At 47.1% G+C, this 20,885-nt stretch overlaps 1 protein-coding gene and 1 pseudogene across 1 annotated transcript; both read left to right on the top strand.

Annotated features, from left to right (window-relative positions):
- The first annotated feature begins 4,697 nt into the window (after window positions 1-4,697).
- LOC125507053 lies at window positions 4,698-7,802 on the top strand (annotated as a pseudogene).
- Window positions 7,803-10,289: 2,487 nt separating this feature from the next.
- On the top strand, window positions 10,290-12,456 carry LOC125556069. The gene is made up of 3 exons (XM_048718870.1): window positions 10,290-10,759; window positions 11,003-11,745; window positions 11,832-12,456. Exons 1-3 carry the CDS (start codon window positions 10,454-10,456, stop codon window positions 12,277-12,279), a joined length of 1,497 nt encoding a protein of 498 aa, XP_048574827.1. The 5' UTR covers window positions 10,290-10,453; the 3' UTR covers window positions 12,280-12,456.
- The last annotated feature ends 8,429 nt before the right edge of the window (window positions 12,457-20,885 follow it).

Here is a 20,885-nt window from a genome sequence, read left to right as displayed (position 1 = left end):
TTTGGCCATCACAGCATCTCTAGCAGATTCTTGAGGAAAACGTTTGGAGACCCGGCCGAAGCTTCGGCCGGTCGCCTACTACCACACGCTCCTCTTTTTCACGAGCTCTGCAAATCGCCCTGCCCTCGCTGTAGGCCAATCTTGTCGGCGAGGCCGTTCTCTACCCCCGCATCCCCCCCTCCCCGCCCGCCCGCGCTGCAGCCCAATTTCGCTGGCGAGGCTGTTGCCTACCCCCGCGGCGGCCCCTGCCCTGCGTTGCAGCCAAATCTCACCGGTGAGGTCGTCGTCCACCGCATGACCGGCAATTCTCCTAGCTCACCATCTCTAGTTCCAGCGGTTTTCCTAGCTCCGGTGGACGAGTTGCATAACTGTGACGGCAAGGCATACCCAAGACACGTGAAGCTGCGGCGACCGGGGTGCACCTGACATGGGGATTGGATGGGAGGGGACATCACAGGAGTTGCAAGCTACAACCGGCATCACAAATTGCTACAACTGGCCCCCATCCGGCTACAACCGACGTCATTTTTTGCTACATGCGACCATGAAGATACATCCCGCACAAGAAAAAGCTACAACCGGTAAACGTAAAAGCTACAACTCGCTGACCATTTTGCTGCAAGCGAGAAGGTGAAGCTGTGGATGGCGACGGCAACGGTGAGCATCAGGGCTGCGACGATGGCCTGTGGGCCGTGGAAGCTACAACCTCATGCGCCAGAGCTGCAACCGCCCAAGAAAAAGCTACATGCAGCGGCCAATTTTTTGCTGTATCAGCTATGGTGATTTTTTTGGCCGGCAAGGCAGACGACTGCTACCGGCGACCAGGGAAGATGCATCCAGTAGGAGAAAATGCTACAATCGGCAATAGAAAAAGCTACGACTCGCATCGTATATGCTGCAAGCGGCGATGCCGAAGTTGTGGCCGGCGATGCTACGACCAGAAAAACTGGAACCGTTGTTCGAGAAAGCTGGAACCGACTATTTCTTTTGCTACCATCGCTAGAGCAAAAAAACTTGACATCAGAGATCCAAGAAAGGTTGCGGCGACGAGTGGCTGGGTGCTGCGTCAAGCGGCAATGGTGGGGGGGGGAGGACGCGGGTGCTTCTGCGTCTCGCCAGAGCACATGCGCGCGGTGGCTGGGCAGGGACATGTCGCCGGCGGATCTGAATCAAGACGCGTGTGCGGGGGAGAGGAGAAAGAAGACGATGACGTGGGGAGAGGGCGGATCGGACGGCTCCTGCCTGCTGGATCAGACGGCTGGAGGCCGACCGACCCAAATTTGGGACGGCGCGCCGACGCGTATTACTGCCCATCCTTAAAACATCGTATCTCAAAAGTGTTTTAAGATATTTTTTTGAGATAAACGAAAACTTTATTCATTAGAGATAAGTACATCGTTTGTGAGGGTCATTACAATTTCATTTATAAGTTCCTCGAACCAATCAGAAATTAACGAAAGTCTAGCTAAACTCGCAAGGTCATGAGCTACTTTATTTGCTTCTCTGTTACAGTGTTTGAATCTAGTAGCAATGAAGTCACAAACATAATGAAAACAATCGTCGAAAATTGCCGCCGCCGCACCCGCCGACTGTCCTCCGTTCTTCATGGTATCAATCACCTCCAAGTTGTCCGAGTTAATAATAAGACGATTACATCCCGCCCTTTGCGCCAATGTTATATCAAATTTAAGAGTCGAGGCTTCCGCTATCAACACATCTGCGCAATACTCAATCTTCTCGTTCCCTCCCGCAATAAACCTATCATTTTCATCTCTCAAAACCGCCCCCATCGTGCCCCTAAGTAGGTCTTAGTCAAAAGAAGCGTTAACGTTAAGTTTCACAAAACCCCTACAAGGACATGACCAACCCCCTTTTTCATAGAAGCCTTGGGGGATGATGCATTTACGAAGTTTGACGTAAGGGCTAGAATGCCCATTTAAATCTGAAGTGCATTTTGAGTTGTCTCCTTGTGCACTAACTTCCGTCGTTCCCACCATAGATACCATGCTGAGACAGCAATCATTTCACGCACATTGTGATAACCCATTATCCTCAAATCTTGGTCTGACAGAAGTAGTAGGTACTCCAGCACCGCCTCTCCAGCAAGGTCAACCTTGCAAGCTTTATCAATGATATCATCCATCCCCAGCCTTGTCCAAACCTCCTTTGCTCTATTGCAAAGGAAAAGTGTTTTAAGATATAGTATATCTTACGTTTTACAGTATAAAGCTGGGATGAGACGTAATAGATACCGCAAAATATGAGGACACAGACAAAAATTTAAGGGGACCCATCGATTAGGATTTTTTTTCTCCTCCTCCTCCTCCTTCCCTGTTCCTTTTCTCCTTCCAACGCACGCACGCCCAACACCACCGGCCGCCCACGCCCGCAATGTCGGCCGAGCACCCACGCCATGGGAGGGTGCCAGAGGCCATCACGACAATGCCAGCCATGCGGCAAGGCCAGTCGTCCTCTAGCGTGGGCGCCGAAAGATGTGGCCAGTCATCGCGACCAAACATGCCGACGCTGCGATCGTGGTCATGGCGGCGGGAGGCCGATGTAGGGAAGGAGGAGGCGGCGTCGGCTGACGGCGGTGGTGGGAGGAGAGGCGAGCAGTCCCGTACGAATCGGATTTGTCTCACCAGATATTTGGCTAGAGGCGGCCGGGTTGAAGAGCGGCATCGGCTGCCGGTGGTTGGACCAATATATTAAGAAAAATGTCAACATAAAAATATGTCTCACTATGTGTGTAACGTGTTTATTTAATATTTTAAATGTGGATATTTTATGGATGAACTTGGTCAAAGTTTCTGAAGTTTGACTTTTTTTTTGGAAAAATCTACACACACTACTCGATCTTGCATTAGTTGATCTTGTGGGAGGTAAGAGGGACCATATTAAAATGCTTATAATTTAAGCTGTCAAATTGATAAGTAGGCCACCCTACAAACCTAACGCGGCAACTAAGTTTGCCATCCTTCCGGGAAATGACACATATTTTGCCATGATCTTGCATTGCTTCCACATACAAAGCTTGACATGACGTATCAATAAAAAGTACCACATGTCCAATATTTTTGCCATATGAACAGAGCTGACGCAGAAAAAAGTTGCCATGAACGTAGGATGAGCACACAAGTTGCCAAGAGAAATGGCACAAAAATTTGCCATCATATCATCTTGGTTATGGCAACTTTATTATTATCTTATATGTATACACGAATATTTTAGATATGTGGCAGCTTTTACAATTTTTCTGAATAGTTGCAATGATTTGGACAACAATTTTTCTCTTTTGCAAAATTTCCATGTGACCAGTTCAAACTTTTTCAATTTTTGCCATCTGATGATTACAAAATTTCCGACAAGTTACCAAGATTTTGGAGAACAAATTTACTAACCTTTGCCATCTGACTATCTCAAAACATTTTTTCGCAAAAGTTGCCATGTGTTTCAGAGAACAAACTCCTAAATTTGTCATGTTTCTATTAAATATATTTTCTAAAGTTGCAATGATTCTAGAAAACTAAAATATATATTTTTGTATATTTCATATGTCATAAGTACATTTTTATAAGTTTTTTCCATATGAAGATTACAAAATTTCCAACATTTTGTCATGCTTTTCAAGATTTTCCTTGTGTATATTACACCCCCCCCCCTCCCAGGAGTCACAATTATTAAGGAAAACAAAAACATGTTTTTGTAATTTTCCATGTGATAAGTATAAACATTTTAAAAAATTGCCATCTGAACATACAAAATTTCCAACAAGTTTGCATGGTTTTCGAGATGAAAATTTCTCAGTTTTCATGTTTTCTATTGCAATTTTTTTCTAAAAGTTGTAATGATTCGGGAAAACATTTTTTCCTTATTTAACATCTGATAAGTATAATCCTTTTTTTAAATTGCCATCTGAAGATTACAAATTTTCCATCAACTTGTAGGGGACACGAGTTGGGCCAGATCTTTGGCCAGGTTTTTAATACACGTTTAACATTATTCAAATACAAGATTAACATTTTTTAATACATGGTTAAAAAATTTCTATAGATGTTTAAGTTTTTTCAAATGATTTGATTGACATATTTCAAATACAAGATTAACATTTTTTGAATCCATGGTCAACATTTTTTCTATAAACGTTTACAATCTTTCAAATGCTTTAATAACACTTTCCAAATACAATATTTACATTTTTTGAATACATGGTCAGCGTTTTCCTGCACACATTTTACATTTTTCAAATACAAGATTAACATTTTTAATACCGGTCAACAGTTTTTCTATACACATTTAACATTTTTAAAATGCTTGATTAACATTTTTCATATACTTGTTTGGCATTTTTTCCAAATGCTTGATTAACATTTTTTAAATACACGATAATTTGTTTTCACACACATTCTATATTTTTTGTATACATGGTCAACATTTGTCTATACGCATTTAACATTTTTCAAATGCATGATTTACATTTTGTAAAACGTTATGTAAATTGTATTATATATGATTAGAACATTTGGAAGTGTAAACAAAAACATAAAATGTAAAAAAACATGAATAAAACGAGGCAGTGGCCTCCCGCGCAGTGGGTCAGCCCATGTTGCGCTCGGCTTGATGTGAGCGTTCCCTACGTCTCGCTAAGCGCCCGAACCACAAAGCGCCGCCGTCTTCAGAGAAACCCTCGCGTGGCAATGGCGCCTCCTCCAACGGAAGAGCAGCTCCGGCGTGGATCAGAGGAAACCGAGGTCCTCCGCCATTCTGTTCACGGCGACGGCCACCCCAGCGTTTGCACGGATCAGCCGTCAGCCCTAGGCGGCTCCGCGGCCCAGATTACGGAACCCCGTGATAACCAGGCGCTCGTGTCCACAGGTACGTCTATCGTCTGTGCACCTTTACTCTATGCCCCATTGACCTTCGGCCCTTCGCACATCCATTGCGCCGACTCAACAAGACTTCATTGATCAATTGTTTTGTTTCAGTTGCGCAGAATCAGATCGGTTTTCCTTGCGCGCTCTTGATCTCGTGAGCACACAGGTGGACAGCGACGACCAGTGCCATGCCGAACTGATGGAGGAGGACAGCGATGACAAGGATGGTAGCGATGACGAGGAGGACAGCGATGAATCTGATGCCCAAACGGCAGACGAGAACAGTGATGAGGAGGAGGTTAGGGATGAATACTATGCCCCACTGATTGGCAAGGACAGCGAGACAAATTGCCCAGGTTGCTAATTGGTCCTCCATGAAAAAAAATGATTTTCTACTACCAAAATAGCTGAAAATAATTAACTGATGGTCAATGCTGAATTGATTCCTCAGGAAAAAAGTACTCCAAGGAAGAAGCTGATGAAGTAGTGTCCAGATGGCTTTGCAGTTTCAACAAAGCGTACCGTGACTGCTTGAACCTGGGTGTGGAGATTCTAGGCCGGGGTGATGAGAATGCTCGTCTTCCTCCTTTTCCTTTGAAAGTACTCCCTGTGGTAACAAGTCTATGCATCACAAGCAACATCTGCTACCACCGCGAATACATGACCCATGACACTTCCACGAGTAAGGGCCTTTCATTCTTACTCCCAACTTTCCTAAATATTCCTTCCGTTTCTAAATATTTATTTTTTTAAGATTTCAAATGGACTACTACATACGGATGTATATAGACATACTTTAGAGTGTAGATTCACTCATTTTGCTCCGTATGTAGTCACTTGTTGAAATATCTAGAAAGACAAATATTTAGGAACGGGGGGAGTATATGTCTTCCTAGATATTTCAATATAGACTACACACGATGTATATAGACGTATTTTGGAGTGCAGATTCACTTACTTTGCTCCGTATGTAGTCTATATTGGAATCTCTAAAAAGACTTATATTTAGGAACGGAGGGAGTAGTAATCTGCATTTGCACTATTTATGTTTTTTACTTAGGATTTTGCCTTTCTGCCCTCTATATTTGCAGCTGCGTCAATTCTTGGGTATCCCAATCCAAGAACCATGCTACAGGTCTTCTCTTTGCGCTTGGCAAGCTATGAATCCTATCCCGTTAGTGTTTATGGAATTTTCGCTGTTAAAGATGTTCTGGAACCATGGCGGAATCTTATCTTTAACCGTCGGAGAGAGGATGCTGTCACAATTGAGCAGGTAATTAAGGCCTGTTTTGTTTTAAGAATAGTGACTTTTTCTGAACAGTGAATGTACAGCCATAACAGATTATGTCAATTAGCTTCTTCGCCCGTGTTTTAAAATTATCTTCGAGTAGATGCAAGTAGTCCTTCATTTTCAAGGGTCAGCACATTATAAGATACATGTTGCTAAACATTCCATACATCAACATGCCGTCAGATTCCTAAAATATTATATGATTACACAAAAAACATAAAAACCTGGTAATCAAATTTATATTCTTCTGCTTTCATTTTCGGAAGGCAGTATTTTGATTATATACACATAGGCATTAAGAAAATCCAACTGGATGTAGGGGGAGAGTAAATAAGCTTGGATCACTGGACTTTTTCAAATAGGCCACCGTGCTGTTCATTTACACATCTGGGCTTAATTAAATGGTCATTGGGCATCAAAGCACGCCATAACCACACCCCTTAGGTTGTAGCTTTTCTTATTTTCAAATTATTTGTCTTTTTTGTAGAATTTGGGGGAAATTTCCGGGTGCATTGATCCCTTTGGAACCCAACACCCGTATAACAGTTAAACTGGGCTGGCTTACAAGTGGAGTCATACATTGGCATCCAACAGGCTACTCTTTTTGTTAAAAAAAATCACTAACAAACTACTCCATTAGGACTCGTCAACTGCCATTGTTAGCCAGTCTGATGCCAAGTATCAACACTCCCCCTGGAGATTGGGCATGTGTTGAAAATCATGGCTATCTTGTTACAGTTTCATGGTTCTTACTATGACCACTACCATCGCTTAGCTTACTACTAGCACACTCCCTGATGATCTTCATGCCAACCCTACTCATGCAGTGCACATACACGAGAGCATTTTCTCTCCATCTCTTGCTACCAGCCTCTCTGTCGGTCGTTGTGGACAACATCAAATTCGTTTGTATATGTTTGTATTCGGAAACAGAGTGACTGAAAGGGTCTACTCTATACTTGATTTAAACATGAAGATGCATATCTTAAGACTTTATTCTGTTAATAAATGCTAATTTACTTGCGAGTGGATTACTTTGGTTAGTTCTGATGAGTTGTCAAATTGTAGGATTTTTTCACCTTACCTCTTTGTAGCCCCTGTCGAGGGATGTATGCACCGGATCAGGCATTACTGGAAGTTGATCTATGGGTGAAGAAGGAGGGAGATGGATCGCCTGACGAACAGTTGCTCTCTGTGTATGTTGAGATTTATTTCCAGTCATGCTTTGATGAGATGCGAACAGGACGCATTCCCGGTGACATTTGCAGCTTGGAGATAGACTTCATGTTCCTTTCATATTTGTTGAGGCTGTGATACAAATCTTTGCAAAGGTTGACCATCCTCATCATTTGAGATTTACGGCTTTCAGCAGTGGCTTTGATCATGAGATTGTGTTGTTTGGTGACAAATTCGTTGGGAAAGGGAGCCTAAACCAGCATGTCGTCGCCGTGAAGGAGAAGGGGAAATTGGATGTTCGCTTACAAGTGGAGAAAATGGTGTTTCAGTGGACTTTCCAATATGGGGTGGCTGGAACTGTTAGTTCTCCAAACGACTCGATCCTAGAGTATGGCCAGTTTGTTGTGAGGGTGTTATTTGCTCCAAAGGACTTGCAACCAGTTAGACGACATGGCTACTGATGATCGTTCAGCCGATGTGGATGTTAGGAATAAATTAGCACATGTCTATAGTTAATTAGTAGTACATGTTAATTAACAAACCGTTATTGGTAAGGGGTGTGTCCAACTCCAAAGAGTCATGTCCCTTCTCTCTTTATTGTCGAAAGGCACCTATTTTGAAGGATGCCCCCAAATAAGTACCTCTTCTTCTAATCTCTTCTATATGTATATCTTCTTTTCATCTTTTCCAGGTGAGAATCAATAGAAATCAGGACTAGTCGTCCATTCAGTTTCAATCTATTGTTACTCTATCACGTTATCAGCCCTTTGCTCTCCGAGAGAAATATGCCATCCTAGGCAGCGGTTATGCACGCCTGAAACGCCTGCACGTGGAACCCAGTGCCTCCCCGGCCACGGCCCTCCCACGATCAACAGCGGTGAGCCACCATGGCTTGCCTCGTGAGCACACAGGTGGACAGGGACGACCAGTGCCTTTCCCAAGTGATGGAGGAGGACATCGATGACAAGGATGGTAGCGATCACGAGGACACCGAAATAGCTGAAAATAATTAGCCGACGATCGATGTTATATTGATTCCTCAGGAAAAAAATACTCCAAGGAAGAAGCGGATGAAGTAGTGTCCAGATGGTTTCGCGGTTTCAACAAAGCGCATGTTGACTGCTTGAACCTTCGTGAGGAGATTCTAGCCCGGGATGATAAGAATGCTCATCTTCCTTCTTTTCCTTTGAAAGTAGTCTCTGTTGTAACAAGTCTATGCATTAAAAGCAACATCTGCTACCACCGTGAATACATGACCCATGACACTTCCACGAGTAAGGGCCTTTGATTCTTAGCAATCCGCAGTTGCGCTATTCTTAGTACTTCCGAGGACGCCGAGGAGGACGCACCCCGAGGCCACAAGCGGCTGCGCAAGACCTCGGCCGGCCCTGCTGGCCAGCTGGCCGAGCCGAAGAAGATCACACTTTCTGACGAGTCGGATGGCGATCTCCTGCAGTCGAAGAGGATAAGACCGACACCTCGGAGGTACATTTTACTGATTCTGAATTGAATTCGAAAGCTTGTTTAGTCGTAACTTGTAACATGCAGCCTCTCACTCCACAACACCTTCATATAGGCGATGACATCTCGGACGGGCTCCCTCCACCCTTCATGGCGGATAGCGGCACCGTCGAGCGTATCGTGACTCCCCCTGCCCACGAAGAGGTGGGGGAGGCGACGTCAAACCCAACCCCTTTATTCGATACTGTGGGGGCGGTGCACAGGTTCCTGCGGCCGAGGTTGAGGCCTCGACCAATCAAGACCAAGGGGAAGAAGTCCCCGAGGTCCTGAAGGGAGGGTTGAGCCAAATGGAGGCCCATCCCCAAGCAACTCCGGTGCCTTCGCAACAGCCGAAGGCCCCCATCCCTACCACAACGGTAGTGGGATCCGAGGTGGTTCTGCCCACCCGTCTTGCCCTAGGGCAGGTCTACAAGGATGGCCCAAGGAGATGGAGGTAGCCTTAATGGGCTCCTCCATCACAGAAGAGCACCGTGCCCTTATCGGCATGGTGTTGGGCGGCTTCCGGTCCGTAGAGGCCGGAATGCACGAGGTCTTGCAAGGACTCGTGAGAAGTTTCGAGGTACGTATTACACATCCCAGCCTTTTTCAATTTGATGAACTTTTTTTCAATTTGTTGAATTTTTTTTCATATCTGATGAACATTTTTAAAAATAAATGAATTTAATTATCAGATTTTTGAACTTTTCCCAAATTTGTGAACTTTCTTTCAAAATTAATGAACTTTTTTTCAAAATAATGAACCTTTTTTTCTCAAAATTTTGTTTTTTATTAAAAACTCTCTGAATAGTTTTGAATTCACAAAAAATCGTTTTCTTAAAGTAATGTTTTTTAAAAAAAAATTATGAACAGTTTTGAATTCACATACTTTTTCAATTTTTGATGAACTTTTTTAAACTTGATGAATTTCTTTTAAATTTGATGAACTATTTGAAAATCCATGAACATTTTTTAATTCACGAACTTTTTCAAGTTTTTGTAAAAAAATTGTGTTTTTTCTTCAAAATATGAATGTTCAAATGGTGAGCAATTGACCAAACAACGGTAAAACGAGATCGAGCGAGCACAGGAAGGGAGTGGGCGAGTGAAGTCAGGGAGCACCCAGCTCGTTTAATTGGGCCGGCCGAAGAGAAGCTCCTGCGTGCGCCAGTTCCTCGATCTGGCGCCGGAAGAAAAAATTTCTTGCGCCAGAAGCGCCGTATAGGAGCCCCCGGAAAAACCATGCGCCAAGGAGCAATCAACAATTTGCACGAAATTTACAGCGTCTTGATCGTGTGGTGGAGGACTTAAATGTGACATAACTAATTTTCATCTACGGAGTATATGTGAATTAGCGAATCTATTTACCAATGGCTTCAACTCAATTGCCTCAACCCATACGGTACGCCACGTTACGCCACGGAAAGAGAAGAGAGCGTGCAGTCAAACAGGTAGACAAACCGTAATAGAAAATCCCCGCTAAGCGCCAAGAGGACAAAGACCCCATTTCGCCGGCGCAACAAATGGCGACCATCGCGAGGTCGAGCTGAGCACTCGGCGAGAGGAGGAGACGACAGAGAACCAACCGGGTTGGCGAGGTGAGCTCCTCTCGGAGATGGGGCCGGCGGTGGCGCCGTGGGAGGAACGGCGGACGCTGGTTCTGGTGAACCTGGCGTCCATCATGGAGCGCGCCGACGAGGCGCTGCTGCCGGCGGTTTACCGGGAGGTCGGAGCCGCCCTGCACGCCACGCCCACGGGCCTCGGCGCGCTCACCCTCTACCGCTCCATCGTGCAGGCCGCTTGCTACCCGCTGGCCGCGTACGCCGCTTCCCGCCACAACCGCGCCCACGTCATCGCCGTCGGGGCGTTCCTCTGGGCCGCCGCGACCTTCCTCGTCGCCATCTCCGAAACCTTCCTCCAGGTGAGCCCGACCGCTCAACCTCCGCTCGCACTTCACGCTTCCTGTCGTCCTCGTACTACAAACTACTCTAGAAAGCCGGTGGCTAATTATGTCAGCTCAGCTGTCTCGCACAGATCTCGGCATCGGTGATCTTAATTTCTTGTAGTAGCAGTAATTGCATCTCCGTCGAGAGAGTGATCATCCAAGCTGATTTGGGAAGCTCATTGCCGATTTGGAACTGAGAGCTATACGCCGACTTGCTAGGTGGCGATTTCCAGAGGCCTGAACGGCATCGGCCTAGCTCTCGTCATACCGGCGGTCCAGTCACTGGTGGCCGACTCCACCGACGACGACCACCGCGGCACGGCCTTCGGGTGGCTGCAGCTGACCAGCAGCATCGGGTCCATCATCGGGGGCTTCTCCGCCCTGCTGCTGGCGCCGACCACCATCTTCGGGGTCGAGGGCTGGCGCTTCGCGTTCCACCTCGTGGCGGCCATCAGCGTCGTCGTGGGCGCCCTCGTGTGGTTCTTCGCCGTCGACCCCAACTTCCGGACGGACGTAGCGTCGGCGGCGGAGAAACGGTCCGCGTGGGACGAGGCCAGGGAGCTGCTCAGGGAGGCCAAGTCGGTGATCCAGATCCCGACGTTCCAGATCTTCGTGGCGCAGGGCGTGAGCGGCTCGTTCCCGTGGTCGGCGTTGTCGTTCCTGTCCATGTGGCTGGAGCTCATCGGGTTCAGCCACGGGGATACCGCCGTCTACACGACCATGTTCGCCGTCGCGACGTCCCTGGGCGGCCTCCTCGGCGGCAAGATGGGCGACGCCCTCGCCCGGCGGTACCCGAACGCCGGGAGGATCGTGCTGTCGCAGATCAGCGCCGGCTCGGCCGTGCCTCTCGCCGGCATCCTGCTCCTCGGCCTCCCGGATGACCCGTCCACCGGCCTCGCGCACGGGCTCGTCCTCTTCGTCATGGGACTCATCATCTCCTGGAATGCAGCCGCGACCAACAGGTAGACGATGAAACCTGCACATTCCCCCTGAATTTGCTCAAGTACAAAGAGAATCTTCACTTCATTTTGCTTGGTGTGCACTGCAGCCCGATCTTCGCGGAGATCGTGCCGGTGAAATCAAGAACGAGCATCTACGCGCTCGACAGGTCGTTCGAGTCGATCCTGGCCTCGTTCGCGCCGCCGGCCGTGGGCTTCCTGTCGCAGCACCTCTACGGGTTCAGACTGGCGGACGGCGGCGCAGGCAAAGCCACCGCCGAGAGGGACCGGGAGAACGCGGCGTCGCTGGCCAAGGCGCTGTACACGGCCATCACGATCCCCATGACGGTGTGCGCGCTCATATACTCGCTGCTGTACCGCACCTACCCGCGGGACAGGGAGCGCGCGCGGATGCAGTCGCTGATCGGGTCGGAGCTGCAGCACATGGAGCTGATCGAGGAGGGTGGCGACGGCGACGAGCGGTTCGAACTCTTCGAAACGGAAGCGGATGACAGTGACGTGGGAACCAAGAAGCTGCTGGCGAACCGGGAGTCCTGACAGGAGAAGAAGGGTTCTGCATTTTTTTATGATGATGATATTGCCGCCTACTGATTTTTTTACCTACCGCCTACTGATTTGTTTGTAACAAGAGGAGCAGCAATCTTGTAAATTTTGTTCTCCTTCTTTTATAAAAGAATTGCGTACTCTAAAAAAAAAAAGAACCAGCCATCGTGAAAAAACACAAAACTGGTTCTTTGACCAAAGTTCAGCACAAAATGGCCTTATTTTGAAAATATTTCATAAAATAGCCCTAACCGCATGATGCCCGCGCCCGGGGCGCCATACTAGATAACATAACGCCTTGGTCAACGGCGCCGTGCGCGTCGGCGCTGACTGCCACGTCGGCCTGGCCTTGGGCCCATGACGCCTCGGCCCAGGGCGCTATGGGCTGTACCACGACGCCCCACCCCGGGGCGCCATACCCCTTCACTACATCGCCGCCCGAGCCTCTCTGCTCTCTGTTCTTTCTTTCTCTTCTCTCGTTGTTCTTTCCCCACCCATGGCGCCCCTCAAATCGCCCCTCCCTCTCCCCACTCAAGAGCTGCGGATCTGAGCCGAAGATCGGTGGATCCGGTTGCCCTTCGAATCCTCAAGGTATTCTCCTCCCTTTCCCCTCTTTCTATTGGTTGAAATCTCTCCATTTGATTGATTTGGATGAAACCCTAGTTCATCCTTTGGTTGAAATGAATAGTGGATTTTGGTGTGATAATGTAAGGATTAGTGTGATTTAGGATATGTATGGCTTACAATATGTATGATATAAAATTATTATAAAAGTGCTATGAATTTGGTTAGGATATGTACGCACATATATATGGTGTATGGAAGAATTAGTGCAAATATATGGTGTATTATGTTGTAGAAAATTATATGCACATATATGGCGTATGGAAGAAGAATTAGTGTAGAAATTTTGCACATGTATGTATGTTTTTGCACTAGTGCGGATATTTGCAAATTACAATGGGGCTTACCATATACATTTGTAGTTTGCAGGATGGCTTCTCTTACCCATCCATCGTATGATCAATTGCATCGTGCACGGTTCATGGCAGATGAAGAAATGGTTTTTGATCAGCTTCACCTGAGATCCGATTCGGTTCATTCCACACATACATTACTTTCATAACTTACATAGTTCAACCACCCAAAACGTTCACGACATAGTTCGACCACCCAAAAGATTTACGACATACATAAGTTCGACACATCATTAGTTTCACACCCCAAGCCAATAAGCGAAGCCTCGACCATCACCATCAGCACGGCCACGTTCTCGAGCACCACCATCATCACGGGCACGTCCTCGAGCTCCACAGTCACCATGACCATGTCCTCGAGCACCACCGTCACCACGGCCACGTCCTCGAGCACCACCGTCACCACGGCCACGTCCTCGAGCTCCATCATCGCCACGGCCACGTCCTTGAGCTCTAGCATCACCGTGGCTGACACCACCATCTCGTTTTGATCTCTTTCTTTTGCCCCTTGAGCTACAACCTATATTATTGTGTCCCTCGTTGTTACATTCACCGCAACGGCTGATATCACGAGGCTCTGCAAAATGTTGGCTCCCCCATTCCTTACGGAATCCACCACCCCAATCATCCATGTCACCCAAGAAACGCTTTGTCTTCCATCTTCCACGTGTCGCCACATTCATTTCCAAATCAGGGTATAGTGGGGGTCCATGGTATTCCGGAGATTGGTCTAGATAGGGATGAAACCTCGCAGCCCATATATTTTTGACCGCATCGAACGAATACTCCTCCAATCTTACATTGTTGGTCATGTTGACACTCACATTTCTAGCGCGAAATGCAGCCATCAAGTGAGAGCACGGGAGATGATACAATGTAGGCCTCTCGCATGAACACGCACCCAGCTTAAGATAAACCTTGAAAGAGCCACCTCCATATGGCATGCCGTCACGCGACATTCCACCATGCTCATCAACTTGGTAAATCAATTCTATGTTATCAAAGGATTGGATTTTGTGTGAATCCGCCTTCCTTGCTTGGTATTCCATCCAATCGTCAACCTTTGGTGGATACTTGTACATCTTTTTGGCCTTGTTTTTCCCGGACATCAAGTTGGATGTTTCTTCACTATACTTTTGCAAATAGACATTCAACTTCTGGAATGTATAATCTACTATTGATGTCACCGGCAATGCACGGACACCCTTTAGCACCATATTGAAACATTCAGCCATATTGTTTGTCATGTCATCGTACCTCACTCCATCGTTGTCAAAAGCCTGTGCCCACTTTCCTTTATCGGCAAGATTCCTATTTAGGAAATCTTTGCCACCATTGTTTGCTTTGGCATACACTTTGTCCCATAATTTCTCAAAATGTCTAGTGGTGAATGCGAGACAACAATCATGAAGAAGGTCAGCCAATTCCTTGTCTCCACATGCTCGGTAAAAGTTAGAAACAAAATGCCTCATGCACCACCTATGGTGCACGTGAGGATGTCCTGGAATGTCAATCTCTACTACATTGAGTATCCCTGGGTGGCGGTCCGAGATGATGCAAACCTCTCTTTCAGGTCCAATTACCTTGGTCCTCACTAGACTAAGAAACCACTCCCAGTTGTCATTGTTCTCCGCCGACACCAAAGCAAACGCCAATGGAACCAATTTGTCACCACCATCATTAGCCACGGTGATCAACAATGTGCCCTTGAACTGACCGGTCAGAAATGTGCCATTCACGGACATAACCGGCCTACAATGCTTGAAGGCCCTAATGCATGGCTCAAAAGTCCAGAATGCACGTCCAAATATACGAACGTTTGCATCATTGTATATCCTTGTTCTCACGCCATCTGGCTCCACCATATAGTACATGCCAGGATTTTCTGCCGCCGTCGCTTTCAACACCATCGCGAGGCGGTTGTATGATTCTTCCCAACCACCATACAATATCTCAAAGGCAGCTTGCTTGGCTTTCCATGCCTTCCCATACTTCACCTCATACCCAAAAACCTCCTTCACCATCTCCATCAAAGCTCGAATGGGATATGTCGGGAGTATCTTTATGGAGGCTGAAAATCGATATGCAATGAATTTGGAGGTCAATTGACGGTGATCATCCTTTACATTAGCATCATCAATATCCTTGCCACTACAACGATGGTGAAACACGGAACTTGTAATCTTCCATTGTGGCCCGCCTTTGACACATCTTGCACGGATAACCCAAAGGCAATGATTCTTGTGTTCCTCACATTTGACCACATAACACACTTTCGAGTTTGACTTCTCCACAATGAATGGCCGATGAAACTTAACCACGTAGTCCTTGGCCCATATTTGAGGTTCTGTCAAGCTTTGAAAGATTGTTCCTTCACTAACACCATACACACGTGCTTTGGTATCTCGCTTTGAAGTTAACCTTGGTGCAAGAATTTTACTTGTGCCACCATCAACAATCACCTTATCGGCTAGGCTTAGATCACGAAACAATGATGTCTTGTGACTACGGCCTATTACCTTCTTGAAAGCATTGGCTTCTTTAGCCGTCAAACCATCCACATCTATTTCTTCATCCGGGCCTTCATCCTCCGAGTCCCACGCATAGGACCTATTGTATGGAATCTCATGGTCCATGTCCTCTTCCATGCAATTTTCCTCAACATCACCAACATAATCATCATGAAGATAAGCCTTCGATTCATCACCCTCAAACTCACCACCATCCATGTGCAAGTCTTCTTTATCAACTTGGTCATTCCCGCCGGGGCTCAAACATTGGGTCATTGGAGGTTGGCTCATTGTTGTGTCATGCACATCCGGAGTGACATGTGTTGAATCTTGAACCGGGCTTCTAACATCATATGAAGATGCACACCGATTCAAATCAATGTGCAACCGAGCACGAACAACCTTTGTGGCAAATAACTCAAATGATTTATCTTGTGAGGCCAACACAATCTCTTTATATGCTTCCCAATGAAACTCGGAGTCAAGAGTCATTATCTTCCAACGAATATGTTGCCCATACCCAACATTATACCTTCCGATTAAGTCTACTCCATCGCTTTCTTCCATCCAATTCAACCTTCTTCGAAGCTCAACCAAAACCTCCTCAAGGCTAGGACTTGTGGGAAACACCATCACTATTGGCTTCTTCTTTGAGTCACCATACTCCGCGTCTCCCTTCTCAAAGGAGACAAAGTCCACATGATGCACATTGACGATCCTCGCCATCTAGAATCATAAACACCAAAATGCATCAACAAAAAAAGCAAAATTGGATGACCCAGGGTTTCCCCAAATCCCCACAATGTGGAGATTTCAACCAACAAAAAGGGGAGGAATGATGGAGAATACCTTGAGGGGTCAAAGGGAAGGATAAATCACCGATTTGGAGCTCTGATCCATGAAATTTTGTGGGCATTAGGTAGGGGCTTGAGTGGGGCGGTCGGGGTGGAGAAGGGGAAAAGTGAGGGTTTGTGGAGGGAAAAACAGGGGAGACTCTGTTTTGTGGACGCAAGGGGCATGGCGCCCTGGGGCGTCATGATCATCAGCACGGCGCCCTGGCCTGGGGCGCCATGGTGCCATGCCCTGCCAACGTGACAAGTCACCACTGACCAGTATGGCGTCGTTGACCGATGCGTTATGTTATCTAGCATGGCGCCCCGGGTGCGGGCGTCATGCGTGTAGGGCCATTTTATGAAATATTTTCAAAATAGGGCCATTTTGTACTGGACTTTGGCCAAAGGGCCAGTTTAGTGATTTTTCACGCAGCAATCTGCTTCACCAAAAATCAAGACACAAGCAAAAAAATATACAGGTATATTTTTTAAAACATAGGGGTGAAACAATACACGTGTATTTTTTTTAAAATATAGGAGTGAAGAAAAGAGCCCACGTTACCCGAAAAAATATTGGGCATCAGTCGATTTGGCGTCCCGCATAAGCCCGCAAAAATAGAAATTAGTTCAAAAAACTCATAGGTCGATAATTTTTTATAACTAACTTATCTATTTTAAGTACAGAGGACGGCGGACAAGCATCGCGCTTCATCCCTGCTCCTCCCGACGCCTCGTCCCCCTTTACCACGCGTCCACGCCTATCCTTTGGTTACAACGTTGTAGCGAGCTACGTTGTCTCCACCTCTGGCTGGCCTTGTCCTAGTGAGCCCTCGTCGAAGATGAGGCTGGCGGTGACGTTCACTTCTCGAGCTTGAGACCATCTAGGGCCTCTTTGATTAACAGGATTTTGAAAATATAAGAATATGAAAAGTATAGGATTACAGTGGTATGTCAATTTAAATCCTATAGGATTAGCAAAGAGTGTTTGATGCCACATGAAAAACAAAAGAAATGTAAAAAGAGGTTGGAGTGGATGTTAGATTTCCTATGAAATGTAGTACAAAAGATTTTATAGGATAAATTCCTATGGGATCCAATCCTATGAATCAAAGGGCTGACATAGAAAAAATTCCTAAAGATTTCAATTCTCCAAAAATCCTAAAGATATCCTTTGAATCAAAGGAGGCCCTAATCTGAAAAAAAATAAAAAACGCACGTGAGGCCAACTCCACCGCGCGACCCCAAATCGTCCGGGGTTGTTCGTTTGAAGTAAAAAAGGGCCCAGCGGGAATACTTAAACGGACAAAACTGTCCGCTGATGTCCGTTTCTGTCCGGCCAAACCCTAAATCTAGACCAAAGTTGTGGGTCATAAATGCGTCTGAATGGACACCAACGGACGCTCTCCTCGGCCTCTCTCGTCCGCTCGTGTCAGCCCGTGGCCCACCTATCAGCGACCCATGCATCTAGTTCCTGGCGACCTCGTCGCTCCCACGCCCGCCGCAGTGTTCCGCCCGCCGTTCCGCCGCCGCGTTCGCCACGGCGCCATGCATCTAGCTAGCTAGTGCTTGCATGCGTAGCAGCAGCCGGGTGCTAGCTAGCTAGCTAATGCTTGCATGCGCAGCAGCAGCATCCGGGTGCTAGCTAGCTAGCAAGCTACTCCACGCAGTCTGTGCAGCAGCTCGACGGCGAGCTCACGACCCGGCGCTTGGACGCGCGGGCAACAGCAACTCCACGCCGGACCACGGCTCCTCCGGGTACTGCCGAACCAGGTCCGTGGCCTCCCGCGCGAGCAGCCTGGCGTAGGGCACGGCCAGGAAGGCTAGCGCGCCAAGCACGGCACGAGCGCGGGCGCGTCAAACACGGCCAGAGGCGGCGCGCGCGCTGGGGGAGCTCGGGGCGGCGCACCCTGGCGGCGTTGCGGTAGGTGGGTAGCTTGGGGCGGGGCGACGGGGCGGGGCGGGCGCGGGGCGGCCCGGGAGCTCGGGGCGTGCGCGCTCCGGCGAGCACGGGGCGTCCCGGGAGCTTGGGGCGGGCGCGTCGGCGGGCGCGGGGCGGCCCGGGAGCTCGGGGCGGGCGCGCTCCAGCGAGCGCGGGGCTGCGGGGCCGCCGGGGAGCTCTGCGCGGGCGCGGCGACAGCGGCGAAGGGCGGCGCGCGTGCAAGTTCGGCTCGGGGCGGCGCGCAGCGACGATGGCTCTGCGCGGGGCGCGTGCAAGCGCGGCGCGGCGACGGCGGCTCAGGCCAAAGCGCGGCGGCGGGCGAGCAGGCTAGCGCGTGGGCGAGTAGCAGGGCAGCTTGCGCGCGGTGCCCGACGGGCGAGCTCGACGCGGACGAGTAGCAGGGCAAGCGCGGCTGGCGAGCTCGGCGCGGGGCGCGGCAGTGGCGAGCAAGCGTGGGCGGGGAGACGCTGCAACGAGACGGGGCGGACCGTTTGGGGTCAAGACGCCTCGTGCGCGTTGGGCGCGAATGCTCCAAATGCCTGTCCGCCCCCGCCGAATCGCACCCAAACGGACATCCAAAAGACAGATGCACCCAAACGGACAGATGCGTGGACGTGCGCGTCCGTTTGAGGTCTGCGGCGGAGTTGGCCTGAGTACCCTCGTCGTCGCCCATCCCTATGAGGTCCTGCGTAGGGCTCGCCAGGACACCACGCGCCTTCTTCTCCCGACAAACTAAGTGGTGTCAATGTCTTTTTTTTAGGAACGGAGTGATGCCAATTGCCAATGTCCTTTGGAGAAAACGGATTCTCCCGTGCACGGGACCTCCCGTGCATGTAGGAGCCCTTGATCTATTGAAGATTCGTGACCATGCAGTTATGTATTGGCTATAGTATTACTATGCTCTTTTGTATTCATTCTAACATGTCACCTGACATCTTTTGCTCATGTCTTCTGGCCACCTTTTGCCTCTAACATCACCTCTCCTCTCATTTGAATAGTAGTTCACACTTATTTGTCTCTCCCACCAACTAGCACACACATAATGAATTTTCTTGGAGCGTCATATCTTTTGAACCATGAATCCGGTTGCTGATATTTTTATATATATGAATAGTTCGCATCGAGAATTTTAAAAAAAGACCAATATTGATTTCATTTCAAGTAACTTATTTCACAGATTCCAAAGAACATATTTCACTCAACTAAAAAGGATAGTTCACAATTAACGTGATATTGAAATATGAAATTGGAATGCAACTAGCATATATAATGTGACACTGAAATATGAAATATGAAATTGAAATTTTCAGACCGCATCCATTTCAATATCCAGACCAGTTTCAGTAACGCATCCATTTCAATTAATGTGAGATTGAAATATGAGAATGTAACCAGTATATATAATGTGACAATGAAACATGAAATTTGAAATTGAAATTTTCAGAACGCACTCACTTCAGTTTCCAGACCAGTTTCAGTACCGCATTCATTTCAATTAATGTTTCCAGATATTTTACTCTTTTGAAATAAACGGTTACACATTTCTAAATAATCAGTTTCACAAGTTGACATTTTAATTTCATATTATTTTAGACTTTGAGAACCTCCATTTCACTTTTCACTGAGTTGTTTCCCAAAATCACATATATTTCAATTGCACATTTTTAAATAACATATTTCACTTTTTTGAAATATATTATTACACCATTTTAAATAACCAGGTTCACAAGTTGCCGTTTTAGTTTCGTATTTGGATTAAATAGGTTTATAATGAAATAGGTTGGTTTCACATATTTCTATTGAAAAAGAGTGTCTTTTTTACATTTTTCTAGTGAAATAGTTTGTTTCACATATGAAATGTGAAACGTTGAAATATAAACGTGTTTGAAATGTATCAAATATTAGTCTTGTTTTAAAGGTTTTGGCCTCAGGAGTTCAGATATATAAAAAATCAAAAACGAATATTTGATTCAAAAGTTATGAGTCATTTAACATTTTGCATGAAAAATAAAATGCAAGTTTTTAGTGGGAGAGAGAGAACAAATAGCTATGCATGCACCGTACTATCTCTACACTCTCTTCCACCTTTATGTAAAAGACTGACACAAGTACGGATGCAAGAACAACTGCTACAGGACAATCTGACACGCCATCGCTTTGTATTGTCGGACGGACGGACGTATGCACCAATGCATTTTTTTGTCGAGTGTGTATACTGTATAGTCGAAAAAATCAAAGTTCATTGCCTTCTTGCTACACAAAGTTTTGGATTCCAGATTCCAATCTCAAGTTGCGTTATTCTTTAGGAGTACTGTCCATTTGGTGGAGTATAAAATAGCTA

Source organism: Triticum urartu, chromosome 5 (assembly GCF_003073215.2).
Source record: "Triticum urartu cultivar G1812 chromosome 5, Tu2.1, whole genome shotgun sequence".
In the NCBI taxonomy this organism is placed as follows: Eukaryota; Viridiplantae; Streptophyta; class Magnoliopsida; order Poales; family Poaceae; genus Triticum; species Triticum urartu.
The sequence above is the reverse complement of the archived record's forward strand: the minus strand, read 5'-3'. Positions and strand labels throughout refer to the sequence as shown.